This window comes from Pagrus pagrus (genome assembly GCF_965226575.1).
Source record: "Pagrus pagrus genome assembly, chromosome: 22".
NCBI lineage: Eukaryota > Metazoa > Chordata > Actinopteri > Spariformes > Sparidae > Pagrus > Pagrus pagrus.
The window spans coordinates 12,672,576-12,688,015 of NC_140204.1; the positions used below are offsets into that span (position 1 = coordinate 12,672,576).

Here is a 15,440-nt window from a genome sequence, read left to right on the forward strand (position 1 = left end):
GTGATAAACTGAAGGATCGATTCCTTTGTGTGGTTGAGAAAATCCTCCTGCTTCACAAGCAAAAAACGCTACAAAACCTCTTTCCGATTAGCTGGAAAATGCATCATCTCGAAGCTGAAAACGGTGTGCTTTCCAAGCTCATGAAAAGTTGACTTTTTTAGAGCTCCGTGGTTCTCACAGGGCAGTGACGCCGCAAACATGATGACTTTATAGAATATGATGCATTGCTGTAGATTAAACTGCCAAACAGTATGTACAGAAGTTAAGATGGGCTTAAACATCTGCAGCACAAAAATGCAACATACATGTTAATGAAGCAGTAATATTAATCCAAATACATCAGATATGATAATGGAGTACTTTCACATTGTGGTATTAATACGTTTACTTAAGTAAAGGATCTGAATTCTTGCAGCACTGCTGCACAGCCTGTGAGAACAATGAACTCAAGTGACATCCACTTTTAGACTCCAGTTTACTTCAGACTCGGTACAGAACACTGTAATACAAACTGGCAGCTGGTTACCAACTTTAAAGTACATTTTAAAGGCAGTTGTGCCTTGAATTGTAATATTTTAGAATGTTGTACATATGACAAATTAATCTCAATCTAACTCAAATTAAAGGTGAAAAAAAAAAAGAAATTGAAAGATTGCCTCAAGTGATGTCATCTGAGTCAATGTATGGGGCTGACGACTACAAGTTTGAAAAATGGAAAGAGAAAAAACAAAAACTGTCAGTGACAGGAAGAAGTGACCTTACCAGACCCCTGCGGCCTGCTCTTCTTCTCTGCTTGAGGCTACATTAGCTGCTACTAGCACAACACATCTGCATCTCTGACCAAGCTTTCAGCAGTTGAGCTGCTTTTTGGGTAATGTGGGCGCTGCTTTGACAAGGAAGAAAAATGAATGGCTTATAAAAGACAATTTAGCTTTTTCGACATTGATTATGATCTTTATTGTTTTTTACTTTTATACTGTGTCTGACAGTGTTATAGAAGTGCAAAATTGGTGTAGTGACACGTTCTTTTGTCTTGCTTTGTCCGACAAATCCCAAAGACATTCAGTTTACTAGCAGCATCTGTCAGATGTTTGACATTTCTGCTTGAATTTTCTTTCTTTTCTTTTTAATTGTTGATCGACTAATCCATTAATCAATTTATAGTTCAGCTCTGCTCCAGATGGATAGACTATTCTGTGTGGAGAAGTTAGAAACATGAAAAAGCAGTATTATTCTGAGAGATATACCTTGTCTGGGCACAATGACAAATGCAAATCAAAGACCCCATTTTATTTCTCCCTGTGTCCCTCACGTCACCCTTTAAAAAGCAATTTATTTAACTGCTTCTAATCCAGATTTCTTTCTGTTCAGGTGCACTGTGGCCTTTGTGATAGCATAACCTCGCGTTCCTCTGTTCTGCATCTCAACTTTACATCAATTGTAAGGGAATATACATAACGTTGACCTGAGGATAGAGGCAGAAATGAACCAGTAAGCATTTTTCACAATCTCTGTAGTGTCTGGAAGTAGGCAGGCAGAGATACCAGACCTGCTAAGGGAGTTTTAAATTAAGCCTGCAGATTGTGTAATATGCTAAGTCAGGACATTAGCATGTGTGCTTTAATATTTTTTGGACTGTTGGGAGACGAGTTTTTAAGTGGATGGCCTTTTGCTCGGGAACGTACACAGAACCACAAAATGGTGCCAGAGAGATTAGTCTCTCTCCAAAGTGAAGCCAATAGAAAACCCATTAGTTTGAGCTGATCTGGAAATTATATGGAATTGATCCCGAGGTAAGGACAGTTTTTCATGCTCAATACTTCCCATTGATTCACTCTGCCATAATTACAAATGAAAATCATTATGTCTCCAAGTTGTATTTTGTTAGTGTCTGATGTGAGGGTACGAGACCGACTGCATAGTCCAACCTCTTATGTTCTTACATCGGAATTATTATTAGAAATTGAACTCTGACAGAGTCGGAATGAGATTTGTAGTTTTCCTTTTTAGCCATTCAAGCTGGAAAGTTACCAGAGGTCGAGGATATTCTGTACATTTCCTCACACAGCTGCTCGTAGCACACTCATCCTTGCACCCCGTGCTGATGTTAGGTGCCACTTTATACTGCTATTTGACAGTAACTCACCAAAAGTAGCAAACACAAACAAATACAAGACAGGTATTGTTCAGCGTGTTTCCAAACAGTGTGAATCACCACCTCGCCACAGCTCAATCTTCCACCACCCACAGAGTCCTGGATGGTGCCTCATCATCATTTGAGACTGAGGGGCAGGGAAGTTTATTGCAGAACACCTCAGCGTTTCAGGAAATCCATCCCCGCACCCCGGTCTTCCTCCTCCGATCCAACGCCGGTGCCCCCCCCACCCCACCCCCCATCACCACCAACGCCGCCACCAATCGGAGCCGAGACAGGTGTCTTATCTCCATCACACAGCACAAGCACAGCCAATCTTCCAGGAAGATGGCGACTGGAATGTGACAAATCCATCTGTCCTGGTTTGAATTTGTATGCTAATTTGAAGTAATAGCCCCTCTGGTGACAGTGCAAGGGAACAATTCAATCATGCCATCTATGACAGTTGCTTTCCAGCCTTCTCTGTGATATGGGAGTATATGCACGTACCGCCGGGTTAGGCTTGATAAATTGGTTATGTAGGGGAGATGTGGCATGTAGACTGCATGTTTAAAATGGGCTGCCAGTTTGAAATGAATCTACTACTGAAGGCACCTGTGCAGAAATGTGCAGCCACTACCTGTAGGAAGAGGGGGGGGGGCAACAGTATTTGATTTGACCTCATTTACTTCCCCCACAACGCTGCCGGATCGGTGGCTGTCCCTGAACTTTCACCCAATTTCACTGGCGCAGCCTTCATGAGATATGTGTGAATGATAGAAATATCCCCACATAAAATCACACTAACACAATTGCTACATTGTCACACTGAATTATCTCGGGCTGTTGATTTGATTCCGTGAAAAGCTTTCATGTGTCACTGGGCAGAAGAAGAAGAAGAAGAAGATGTAGAAGAAGAAGAAGAAGGCGGAGAAGAAACAGATCAGAGGAAGCCAACAGGCACAAGCATACGAACAAGCTGCATTCAGAAAGAAGCCGGCTACACAGAATTGTGATTTCTCTTGTGACCTGGCACTCCCCTGCACTGTGCAAATGTATGGCACGCCATAATCTTTAAATTAATCTACAGCACAGGACAGATTATGGTCGATGGTGACAGATAAGGCTGAAGAACAAACCGCTCTTCATTTTGCTTGCATCATTCTTTTTCTGTACCTCCAGATCAGGGCCTGCTTTCTTTCAAGGCACTCAGCTGGTTTACCATTGGTTCTCCCCATCGATGCGCTTCCACTTTAAAATGCAGCACAATCAACAATCACTCAGACCTGCAACCGTCACAGAAGTCCTTGCAAAAATCCCTTATTTTTGTTGCGACTCAAAGGCATTTTAATGTGTTTTTACTCCGCAATTTGCAGTATTGACACACTAACGAGCCTCATGAGAATTCATTAGACGAAATGTGTAGGCTGTGTTATGACCAATGGCCATGGGGGACATTCACTGTCATTCCTTTGCCTTTCTACACTCTCACCACTGCAGTGAATTCTTGACTGTTTCTCCAGGAAAAAAAAAAGGAAAGAAAATGCACAGCGCTTTGCCAATTGACCACACTTCAAACGGGTGCAGATCATGCGTAGCAAACGCATCTGATCAAACAAGGAGGCCGGCAAAGAAAACTGATGAACAAAAGGCCCGTCTGACGGCACGGGTCTCACATCACAATAAATAGTGTGCTAAAAGACAGCTCTCCAAATGAGCTCTGCTAGCAGTCCTCCACCAAGAGTTTGCAGCGAATTGAAAGATGTTCTGCGCTCAGCATGGCTGCACGTGGATAACAAATTCTGTAGTACAAGATTGTACAGGTTTTGTTCTGAAGGAAGAAGGTTTTCTACTAGGAATATAAATTAACTTTAAAGGTGCACTATGTAGTTTTGGGTAAGACATTTTAATCAGAAGAGAAAGATCTTTTTTTTTAAAATGCCTAAAGAAACTGAATAACAAACTCTCTTTGTTTTCATGACTGAATAAACAAACTGACCCTTAAAGGACAACACAATTCATGCTCTTTTACTTTGTTTATATTTGGCAGACCCTGCCACCTTTCAAAATTCAAACAGTGTTCTGGGGACCTTATTTTCCTCTTCGAACAGCTTGTTTATTCAGTTATGGAAAAAATATGTAAATATAAAAATTCTGAGTTTAAATTTCTCCAAAGCTACATAGTGCCCCTTTTAATTTAAATCCAACGTAATGGGCTTGATTAAAACTGCTGGTCTATCATAGTCTGATACGACTATGCAATCAAATGCTAAATTTGGGGTAAACTAAAGGCAAACTCTATATAGAAATGTTGCAAAAAACCTTATGTTTTTTCACTCACTTATTTTAATAGTTAGTTACATAATGCTATCAGCCCACACTCATCTGTGACATGCATGAGCCCCATTAATACAAATGAGGTGTCCATAAGGTCATGCTTCAGATTCATAAAGCTAGGACACTTTACTGAAGATACTACAACGTAAAGGCATTTCAGTAATGTAATGGAAGTTTTGTGTCAACCTTTTGTCGGACCGTAAATAATAAACTAGTAGATCTTGAAGGGTTTTTGCAACTTTTTAAATTAGCTTTGCCTTAAATTAAAAAAATTGTGTTGACATGTAGATCATCCAAAGCCGTAAGGTGTATTTGAACTGCACAGTGATAGTCTGATGCTGTGCAATTCCGGTTATCACTTCATCTGAATACAATTTTTCTGGTCGCTGTATTTCAGCCTCATTCCCCGATATTTCCTCAATGAGAATTACCTGACACCAGTGTTTTTTAAACTGCCATTATTGCGAGGTCCTTTCGAAGCAGAAAACTCTCCGCTGACAAAACGTATGCAGAAATTTGAGACTTTTTTGAATCACAAAAAGAAGCCAATTGGGGAGCAGCAGATGGATTCAGACATACAGTATACAGCAGAGAACCTCTCCACTAGTTTCTCCATCACATTGAGTCTTCCTCCAGATGGGACACCACTGTCCTAATCAAATGTGGACATGCAGCTCCCTCCTTAACAGCAGTGCTTGTTCTGGGCTCAGCAGTGCTGCTGCTTTCTTTTCTGTCTCAGCAGTGAGTGGACTGCATTCACCTGGTGGATCAGATGTAAATCAGCCTCTTGAAGGCGACATGGCTACAATAAAACCAGCAGGGCTTACTTTTGAAGCTGCAGTAAAGACTCATGAGGGCGACACTGTGAGGGACAAAGGCACCATTGACCAGCTGTGCATTCAAAACAAAAGTGGTCAGCATACCTTTACTTTTAGCCTGCATTGTCATCTAAAAATGATCATAATGTGTGATATAACTCACATTTATCAGTCACTTGTTTGTTTGCTTTCTGTACTTTGTACTGTTCTATGACACTGGCACCTGATTTAGGAATATCCTGGTACAAATTAGCCTCTGGCTATATTTATCTCTGGTGCAATGGGCTGTGTTATATTTTGTGCTGTGTAAATAATGTAGGTGAGAGTAGGGTTTCAGGGTATGAGCAGAAGTTTTAGTCTTTTTCAAAGAAATATAAGTCAAACATTTTAGCTGTATCAGTATTTCATCTGCCTCCATGCAGCTCATCCAGACTACAGGAGCTCGGATGGTCAACCTACCCAAGATTTCTGAGCGTTGCAGCATTCTCCTAAACAGCTGAAGCAGATGGGGACTTGTTTTAAAACACAAAAAAACAACAGAAGAAGAAGCCCCTCAGACCCCAAATTGTTTTCGATTGTTCATCTTCACTGTACCTGCTAAGCTAAAAATGTTAGCGTGCACCCTGGCTGAAGTGGGTGCACAAGGCTGTCGGGGTCCCTAGTTGCTGTGAAGCTTCAGAAATGGTTTGTGGTCTACAAAACTTCATGGGACTTTCCATTGGCATGGGGGTGAGTAGATAATGAGTATGAGATTTTTATTTTGGGGTGAACTTTTCCCTTAAGTGCCTAAAGTGCTGCGAATGCAAATTAAAAAACGCTCTGCTACTTCCATTGGGCTTGCTACTTCACAATGGTGGAACGAGGCCCCAAATGACGTCCGGACAGCGGAAACTTTAGACATCTTCCACCAGAGACTGAAAACTCATCTGTTCAGTCCAAATCCTCTTTCTCAATCTCTTATTGTTTCTAAATGTAGCACTTGTAGCAGCTCAGCATGTTGATGAGGCTGATGTACTTCATCCACATGGTTGAATGCACATATTGTAAGTCGCTCGGGATAAAGGCGTCAGCTAAATAAACGTAATGTAATCTTAATTAAATGCCATGTACACTCACACAGGTGCTCTCACTTGCTCAGTCTGATTAGACCTTGCTTCAGGTCGAAGCCAGGCAGAGCTATGGGGGAATATCATGATGTCACCTGCCTCTCTGTATTAAAAGTACAAATGATAAAGGTGTTGCCCTGCAGTAACAGGTGCAACGAAACTAACAGGAGAGTGAGGAAGACGTCAATCAAAAACAGTGTACATGCCCACACAGTCCTGATGAGACGCCTGATCAAACACCTGTGTGGGAGAATGCCGCTTTGTTTTACATTTCCACTTCTACGTTAGACTCTAGATTTTGTCATCAGGAGACACGTCAATGAATATTTTCATCTTGTTCGCTGTAGATTTGTCAGAGCAGGAAAAGCACAGGTGGAAGTAATAACTGTAACAATGGCTCCAAACCAAACTGGATCAACTCATATAAATGCAGCCAGAATTAGCGTTAATTACACCTGTGACTTTACCACCATGACGTGGCAAAACATTTGTCAAAAAAATAAAGCTGTGAATTTAGATTTAAGTACAGTGTTTGTTTTTTTCAATTAAACTTCAAAATAAAAGGATTCACTGTGCCTTGTTTCTTTATTTTTTTTTCGTCCATTTTTAGTTGACCACTAATATTGTCAATTTAAAAGATATTTTTTCAAGTCAAGGGAGTTGCAATTTGTTGTAATTAAAGAAAAATACCATCTCGTTTTGTGTAAAACCGCTCTGAATGACATCGTCTCGCTCAACACACGTCACCAACACCAACATGGCCGCCAACTCGGTGCAGAAAAGGTAGCCTACTAAAAAAGATGAAAATCACAATAAATCTGGTCATACTGACAAGTGCAGTTATGTGAAAGGGTAGTTGAAAGTCGACGTAGTACTATAAACTTTTGAGCAAAGCAGCGAAAAGTGAATGGTGCTAGACCAGCTTGTTTGGTTTTAGGCTAACTGTAGCCATTGGATGCTAATTGCAGGTGAATTTAATTAGGCAAGCCAAAATAAAAAGCAGCTACCTTATTAGCCAATTAGTTAGCTGCTAGCTTATCAGCCATGTTTAGCAAGGAGAAGACCCACAGGTGTTGGGAGGTGAGGGGAGTCATTTTAGCATCCTTAGCCAAAACTGGCATCAATTAAAGTATTCCTCATCATGTTGGTGGCACCCTCGACCAAGCACCTGACACCTACAGGCGGTCCGCGGACCCCACTTTGGGTACCACCGCCGTCGAAAGCATCCCGCTCCTGTTTTTTGGGGGGAGAAGGCGCCCACGTGACGGAGGGGAAGCAGCAGCCTGCACACCGCCGCTGTTTATCGGCTGATAGCTGCCACGGCGCCGGACGGAGGAGCAAAGCGGGGCAGAGAGACGCACAGAGAGGGAGGGAGACTCGTCGAGGGAAGACGTACAAAGCCAAAAATCTCCGTTTGCGACGCGAGAACTCCTGCAGACTCCTCCAGACGACACGGCTGGCACCGCACGCACGCACGCCATGGACGGTTATGCCCGGACCGAAGATGAGCTCTTCTCCCCGTGCCTCCTCAACCTCACCTGGGAGAATTGCTACGAGCAGGTAGGACTCTGAAGCTAAAATTAGCTCCACTCTTCGTCTTTTATGAACGTGCTCGGTGAAAGAATGGTCCAATAAGTTGTGAGGGCGACTCTCGAGTGAGTCAGCACATGAGGTGAGCGCAGGTAGCAACTTCAATTCAACTTTAACTAATCAGCGAGGGTCCCGGGTACCCCTCCCCCTCCTCCTCCTCCTATTTTACCGGCGAGTCTGTCCCAAACTTTGGCTGCTTGACATTACAGTTGTAATTAAATGGAAAAAAAAGCAGCCGACTCTGCAGCGCCCCAGTGTCTCCAAACTACTTTTCTGAAAGGTTGCCTTCCCGAACTTCCACATCTCTCTGCGAGGGGGGCTCAAACATCCTGCCCTTCAAATCAATAATGAATTAACCTAGTAGACAAAATAACTCTCTCGCCATGAATGCTGTTCATAAACAAGAGGCGAACACAAACTTTGCATTCCCTTTGAAGTAACTGATGCGTCATCTTCAGTACCATGTGGACTTTTTTTTTTCTCTCTCACCCATGGGTTGCCAGATCGGTGCTGAAAATCACGTAAGGCAGACTCGCACAGGACTGAGTTTGTAATTGAGGACAGACTTGATGCTGTGCACTTTGATCCTGGAGTGTTTGGGCCTGGTCTCGCACAGCAGAGCAGCAGCACTGGTGTCTGTTTGGAGATAATTACCTAATTCCTCCCTCTTCCCTCAAGCTTAATCAGTTCTGCCTTTAAAATACACTTATCGTGCCGTATGAAATCCCTCTTAATTCTCACATTCTAATTTGTGCGAGGAATGTGTGAGGCTAAAGTCATCTGCCACAAGAATGCCAATGAAATCATTCTCTATGAATGCTAAGAGGGCTCCCAGCTATTTAGCAATTTATGCTCCATGATTGATGCCAAAATATTTGTACAGTGATTTTTATGGTAATTTACTTGAATGCGACCATGAGAGCTCAGGATATATATACAGGATATTTATTCCTCTGTTATCAGAATCCAGGTTGCAACACAGTGATGGAGGACATTTAAACAATAAATCTCCCGTGGTTTAGTGGGCTACCATTTTGAATTACAAGTAATCACAAATTAAAGAGGATTAGGCTCTTAAAGCCAGCGCTGGTGATTGGTTCTGCTGAGAGTCATATTGTAACAGTTATTTAGCCACGGGAAACAAAAGCCACCGCAAACATGATTCAGGATTGCAAAGTCATTGTGACTGGCATTTCAAATATGCAACAATTAAGCCTCAGCGCGTCTGCTGCTAAATGGATTTTTGGCACATCAGTTGGGAGCCGCACATTCACAAACTTAAGACACTTAAATCCACAATGAAGAATCGACAAAGCAGCGTAGATTGTAGCCAGATACACTCCCGTCCCTTGTGTTCAACGTCAGCACAGAGGGTTTAAATATAAAAGTTAATATTTGTACTGCATAGTTCTTAAATGTGTGAAAATGTGCCTTAAATTGAAAACATGATGACATTTTCCACATTTAGTCCAATGATTTGAATCACTTCATCTTTCAAGTCAACCATCTTCTCAAGCGTGAGTATTAGCTGCTTTTTTCTGTTAGATATCACTGCAAATGAAATATCCTCTGGTTTTGGAGTGCTGGTCGAACAAAACGAGCAATTCAACTTCAATAAAACTTAATTGTGTGAACAACGAAGTCATCGCAAGGTGGTGCAACTTGCTAAAAATGTTCAAAGAATGAATATGAAAACACGAGTAGAGGTTTCTGGAAGCTGTGGTGACCATATTTAACTTTTTCTGACACTTTGTAGGCTAAATGATTAATCAGTTAATAGGCGACATAAACGTTGGATTAATTGGTAATAAACATGATTGATTGTCGGAGGTGGCAGTGGCTCTTCATTTCTGTGTCACATGGATAGTTCTGCTCTCCTTAAAAAGCTTCATATAATCTCTAAAACTCAGTTTGCTACAGTCCGCACTCTTCCTCTCAAAAATCCTTACTGGTAAAAAAAAAAAAAAAGAAGAAAGAAAATGTGAACCGTCTGAATGCAGGTCATATGCTCGGCCAGCATGTTGTTAGCCATGCACATATCCTCCCTTGCCCTCCCCAAGTCCTACGGCGGGTGGGTAAATAAATAAATAAGGAAGTAAAGGGAAATGTTGACACAGCCTGTCCTTGTGGCCAGATTATCCACTCATGCTTGAGCGCTGGGTAAAGGCCTTGCATTATTCAGCCTAAGACACAGAGATGGCGGAGAGGGGGGAGAAACTGTGGAAAAGCTGGGTCTTGCCGCAGGAGTTTCTGTGTGAATATATGTGTATGTGTTTTGGGGGTAAGCGCCTCCACTTTTGAAAGAGCAGACATGGGGATAGCTGAAATTCATGGGTTGGGGAAGATGAAGTCTGCGCTTAATTATCAAATGAACTCATTGCCTCCCACTTTACTCTCTTTCTTTTTCCACTCTCTGCATCACTCCACACTCGCTCCCTGCTCGTCTGGCTTCTTGAGGGCTGCTGTCCATGGTGCTGAAAGTTTCATCACACATTTTGTGCATGTCTTTTGAGAATTCCAGGCTCCAATCCTTGCTCGCCGCTCTTCAAAAGCAATGTATTCAGTTTGTCTGGACAAAAAGCGTGCCAGCACTTGGCAGTCCAGCTCAAAAGAGTGAAGCCCTATCATTCAAGACGTTTTGAAAAAGCTGCAGGTAACACAGCGTGCTCTCCGAAGCAGTAAGGACTAATGCATTTTTTTTATGTGTCTGCTTCTGCCTACAGCATGTTTCATCACAGCGAGGCTCAAGTTACGCTACCACTCACTCAGTGGCTTGGTTAAATGAAAGCTCCTTTGTGTGCGCTCTTATGTACAGTATTTGATCCATGCGAGTCACTTCTTCTTCTGCTTAATGAGTCAGTTGCCTGAATGGTTTTAGTTGAGGCACACTTTTACAGCAAGAGAGGGATAAAATATTAAGTTTTCTGGTGTATGTGACTTGTGTCCCTGTTCATACCACAGACTCAGGTAGATGCTGTTGTTCATTGTGACTGAGTTTAGAATGATGTGCTCCATGTTGATTGACAAGAGTAGAAAGTTACATCTCATATTTTCATTGTCAGTGGATTATTCATTTGTCCTTTCTGTGCTCTCACTCCAAATTTAATTTGAAATGAATAAAGAAAAGTAACATAGTACATGAAGAATCACCAGCTTTTATACTGTTGGTCAGACAAAAGAAGACATTAAAAGATCTGAGAAACTGTGGTTAGCAGTTGTCACTGTCTTCTGATATTTTATAGACCAAGTGATTAACTAAATTTAAAAATAATTATTGACAGCTTAGTGGAAACTAATCACCATTGAAGACCTACTCTCACACATCACTGCAAAGACTTTTCCATAGTGCCAGTTCAGTGCCGCTACTGGTGCCACTTCAAACACAATTGTCCGTGAGTGGGAAGCCGGTGAGGAATCCTGATAATGTGTGTCTTCTGTCACAAAGCTTCTGGTGCAGCGCTGAGACATATCTAGCATAATTCAGTTTACTATTGATATTAGTCATAATATTTGGTGAGTCTTTTGTTGAGTTGACCCAACTGACCAGTGACGTGAAACCCTAATATAGCAGTCTGAATATCATCCCACAGGTGCTATGAACTGGCACAAGTGAGTATGATCTGAATACATCTTGGTTTTGTTTTTTAACAACTAATCAACAACAAGTCATTGCCAAGACCAGAGTGTATCGAGACTGAGACAAGACCAAGCCTTTGAGGAGTTGAGACCAGGTCAAGACCGAGACCGATCCGAGACCAAAACTAGTTTGAGTCCCACACTGCTTGACACACACGCAATAAAATTTGGAACATGCAAACCATTGGCACTCATGATATTGATCTGAAAGATCCACATACACAAAAAAATATAGCCTAAAGAAAGTACAATACCGAGCAAACATTTATTCAGTACAGTGATATGAATCCAGAGTCCTCTTTGTCTGAGACTGACACAAGGCCAAGCAAAAGTGTGGTCAAGACGAGACATTCAAAAAGTCTCGAGACCAAGACCGATCTTGACTACTACAACACTAGTATGTAGTGAACTGGCCATTTAACAGGGCAAATACAAGAAAAACTTAAGGCAAAACTTGAGAAAAGCTTTATTACCAGTTCCAGGTTCCAGAGACTTGCTTATTGTTTGTCATGGTTTGAGTTTATGATCTGCTCTGTGTACCTAGAACTATTCCCACCTCTTACAACAACCCCCAAAGGAGTTTATCTAATTTCCCTGTTTTGGCACATCATTTTTTAATTTTTTTATTTCATCAACAAGTGTGTGCCTGATGAACACCTTGCTTTTGATAGCAATCCACAGGAGCAGGGCCTGTCGGCGGTTTTAATGAGAAGCGTGTTGTTCCCTTGCAACATATTGCCAAGATATGGATGGGTAATTATCTAATCAAGACTTTGTGAAAGTGCTGCCACTTACTCACCACTGACCTGCTAACCATCTGCCAGAGTTTTTGCTGCAAGTTGTTAACATACTCTAAATTGAACATATAGCTACATTTTGACACATGTAGGATTTTGGTTGAAGGTTTACATGGAAACTGATGTATAAAGGATGAATGAGAAGGGAGTAAAATTTGTGCAAAAGAAGAAGCTTTAGTTTTTAAACATGGTGTTTTGAAGGCTTGCTGGTGCTTAGTGGGGATGACCAATCATTTTCTATCATCCATTTATGAATTTAAGAGACACAGTTTTTAAATAATTCAAATGGCAACATCATAGCAACATATATACTGTGGTGGAAGGGCCAAAGTGTGAAGCTGCCCTTGGTTGTAGCTCTCCACGGTCATTTTTAAAGATATAACAGTGCAGAGGGAGGAGGTGGGCAGGGTGCCCCAGCAGTGACTGAAGCAGGGTTGTTGACCACACCATCGGCATAAATGTTCCCAAAGCGCACTTTATTTCAATTCTAAAGGGAGATGTGAACCACCAGAGGGAGCAACAAGCTTTGATTTCCCATGGAGCTTTAAAATTAGTCATGTCATTAGTTAAATCTAATGTAAGGATTTTCAGCAGGAGAAGCCTTTTTACTGCACCACCACGGCCGAATACATGCTGTGCATTAGTTGAGAGAGAGTGCGAATAGTGTAGAAATAGGTGCATTTTGATTGAATGTCTTTCAGCTTTCAGTCTTTATCATGTGCCTGTGAGGAGCTTGTTTCACAGATAGATTAATGTAATAGCAATATTAGTTTCCAGAGATATTAATCTTGTTTTCCAGCCCTCTCGCTCCGTGCTGTCTGAATCAACGTCATAGCAGAGGGGAGCGCAGGCACTCCAGACTGCATTCTTTGATTATGTGTGGGAAAATGTCTTCCTCACCATTGACAATCTGTTGATACCTCGCAAAATCTGAGATGAAAGGAAATGCAGCTTAGACTGTGAAAAATCCTCGCCTTCTCACCGGGAGGTAAAAGTACTCTCACAAACATTGAATTGTACATCTGAAGTGTTATCAATTCCACCTGAAACGAAGGGCCCCGGTGGCAGAGCCGAACCCTCGTGCTTTTGATCGCACCAGCGGTGCCTGTAAACAAGTATTTTCCCATCTTCCTCTCTGTCTGTCTCTCTGTTTCCCTCCCTACTCTCTCCCTCTCTCTCTTCCTCCCCCACCAAGGTGTCTAGAGGGGGAGGTTCCTTTGATTATCTGCGCTGTGGATTAATTGCTTTTCTTAACCTCTGCACAGACGTGCTCCTACACCGCCCCGGAGCCCGCCGCACGCGCCCAGATGGACCCCTGCCAGGAGAAAAACAACTCACACCATGGTTCTATCTCCCCACCTTCTCTCAATTACTGACCTTCATCCTTTCATTTCGCCTTGGATGTTATCATCGGCATTATCAGTGTATTTACTTTGTTTGTTTAGCTAGTTACTTGGCGCACTGCAGCATTCTTGGCTGTATTTTAAGGCAGACTGAGCATGTGTGAGAGGTGTATTAATTTCTGGGAAGAGTTGCATCAGTGGATGAGATGAGTGTGTGTTGTTAGGTAAATGTATTGTGTGTCATAAAGTGTCTACGGGTCACCAAGTTAGGTTTTTATGCAGGAACATTGCACTGCCTTTTTTGTAATTGTCCTCATTCCATGATTAGGCAGATTTTGGCCTTGAAGTTGTGCTGGCCAAGCAATTTCAGTCACGTTTCCTTTTTTTTTTTTTTTTTTTTGTCCAGCACTGAGTGCTCTTTTCCATTGCACTTTGTCTTTGAGACGCACATGTGCATCACTTCTCTGAAAAGGTCCCGGCCCCTGCCTCCAAACACTGTCATAAAGCAACGGATTGCCTCCTTCAGACCGTGGCCCTTTTTTTTCCTTCTTTAGGACATCCTGAAAGCACAACCAGGGGCCATCTCAATGATTTATGCACTACATCTCACATGCAGAACATCTACAGCACCTTCACAGTTTGGACAACACTGTGCTAAAAGAGTTTGATTGCCACAGGAGTAAAGAAAAAGTTTTAATACATTTTATTTTATTTCTCTTGTTGGTGCTGACTGAGAGTTCAACATTAAGACATGAAGAAGTTTGTTTCTTAGCCTAGAGTTGTTGGCAGAAAAGTGTTGGAATATAACCTTTCTAGTCTCTGGCGGGAGTTTCGTAATCCATAACTGGAGACTTTTTGGTCTTGGTCTCCCTCCAGTTCATCTTTTTTTATCTCTATAAGTGAATCCAGACAAACTTCTTACAACTTTTGCGTAACTGTTTATGACATTACTGTAAGTGGCTTTAGGGATTCTTTTTTTGCGAGTGTAGCCTAATTGGTTCAGGTGTTTTGATATGGAGAGCACTGTGGGGCTCCAGTCTAACGGAGATGAGACAGCCCACACATACACGCACATGCACACACTCGGATACACAAATGCAAAATCTGCATGTGAGACATGAGCAGACGCATAATGTGCACAGTGAGTCACTCATTCACTCACTAACAGGCTAGACTCCCTGGACTGTACGGTACAGTGTGGTGTTGCTGATTTTCCCCATCAGCAGAAAGCCGGGATGAGCTGAGCTAATTGAGCTGGGAGGCCCGGCGGGGGAACAGGGCCCCTTCACGCACCGGCTCGTCACTTCCTTTCTTTATCCATGCACCACTGTGTCTCCAGTCCCATATCTTCAAACCACTCTGAGCTGCACAAAAGAAAAAATGCACCAGCCAATGTTCCAATAATGCCAGATGCATGTTGATGTGATCTAAAATAGGATTTAACTGCATTGGCAATTCCACGCTTTACAGCAAATTATCGCAGTGTTTTGTCTTGTTTTTGACGCCTATAGTTCACGTTTGAGTTGTTTCTGTATTAAATAATCCTCAATACAATTACTAAACCATAAGCGTTGCCCAAGCCAACAGTTCCTGAGTTCTGTGCTCCACCCAAACAGAATTACTATCCCAAATGGACAAACTGCATTGTCTGTATCACAGCAGACGTGCCGACAACAAAA

General features: G+C 42.2%; 1 protein-coding gene across 3 annotated transcripts in view; it reads left to right on the forward strand.

Annotated features, from left to right (window-relative positions):
• The first annotated feature begins 7,464 nt into the window (after positions 1–7,464).
• The window catches only part of ppargc1a (peroxisome proliferator-activated receptor gamma, coactivator 1 alpha), a 257,285-nt gene continuing 249,309 nt past the window's right edge, over positions 7,465–15,440 (forward strand). Inside the window, exon 1 of one of the 3 annotated variants that reach the window (XM_084345075.1) lies at positions 7,465–7,955. In XM_084345075.1, the coding sequence (XP_084201201.1) occupies positions 7,875–7,955 (81 nt within the window). In that variant the 5' untranslated portion in view covers positions 7,465–7,874. The remainder of the gene's footprint in view (positions 7,956–15,440) is intronic. The other 2 variants (XM_084345077.1, XM_084345078.1) reach the window with 2 other exon arrangements.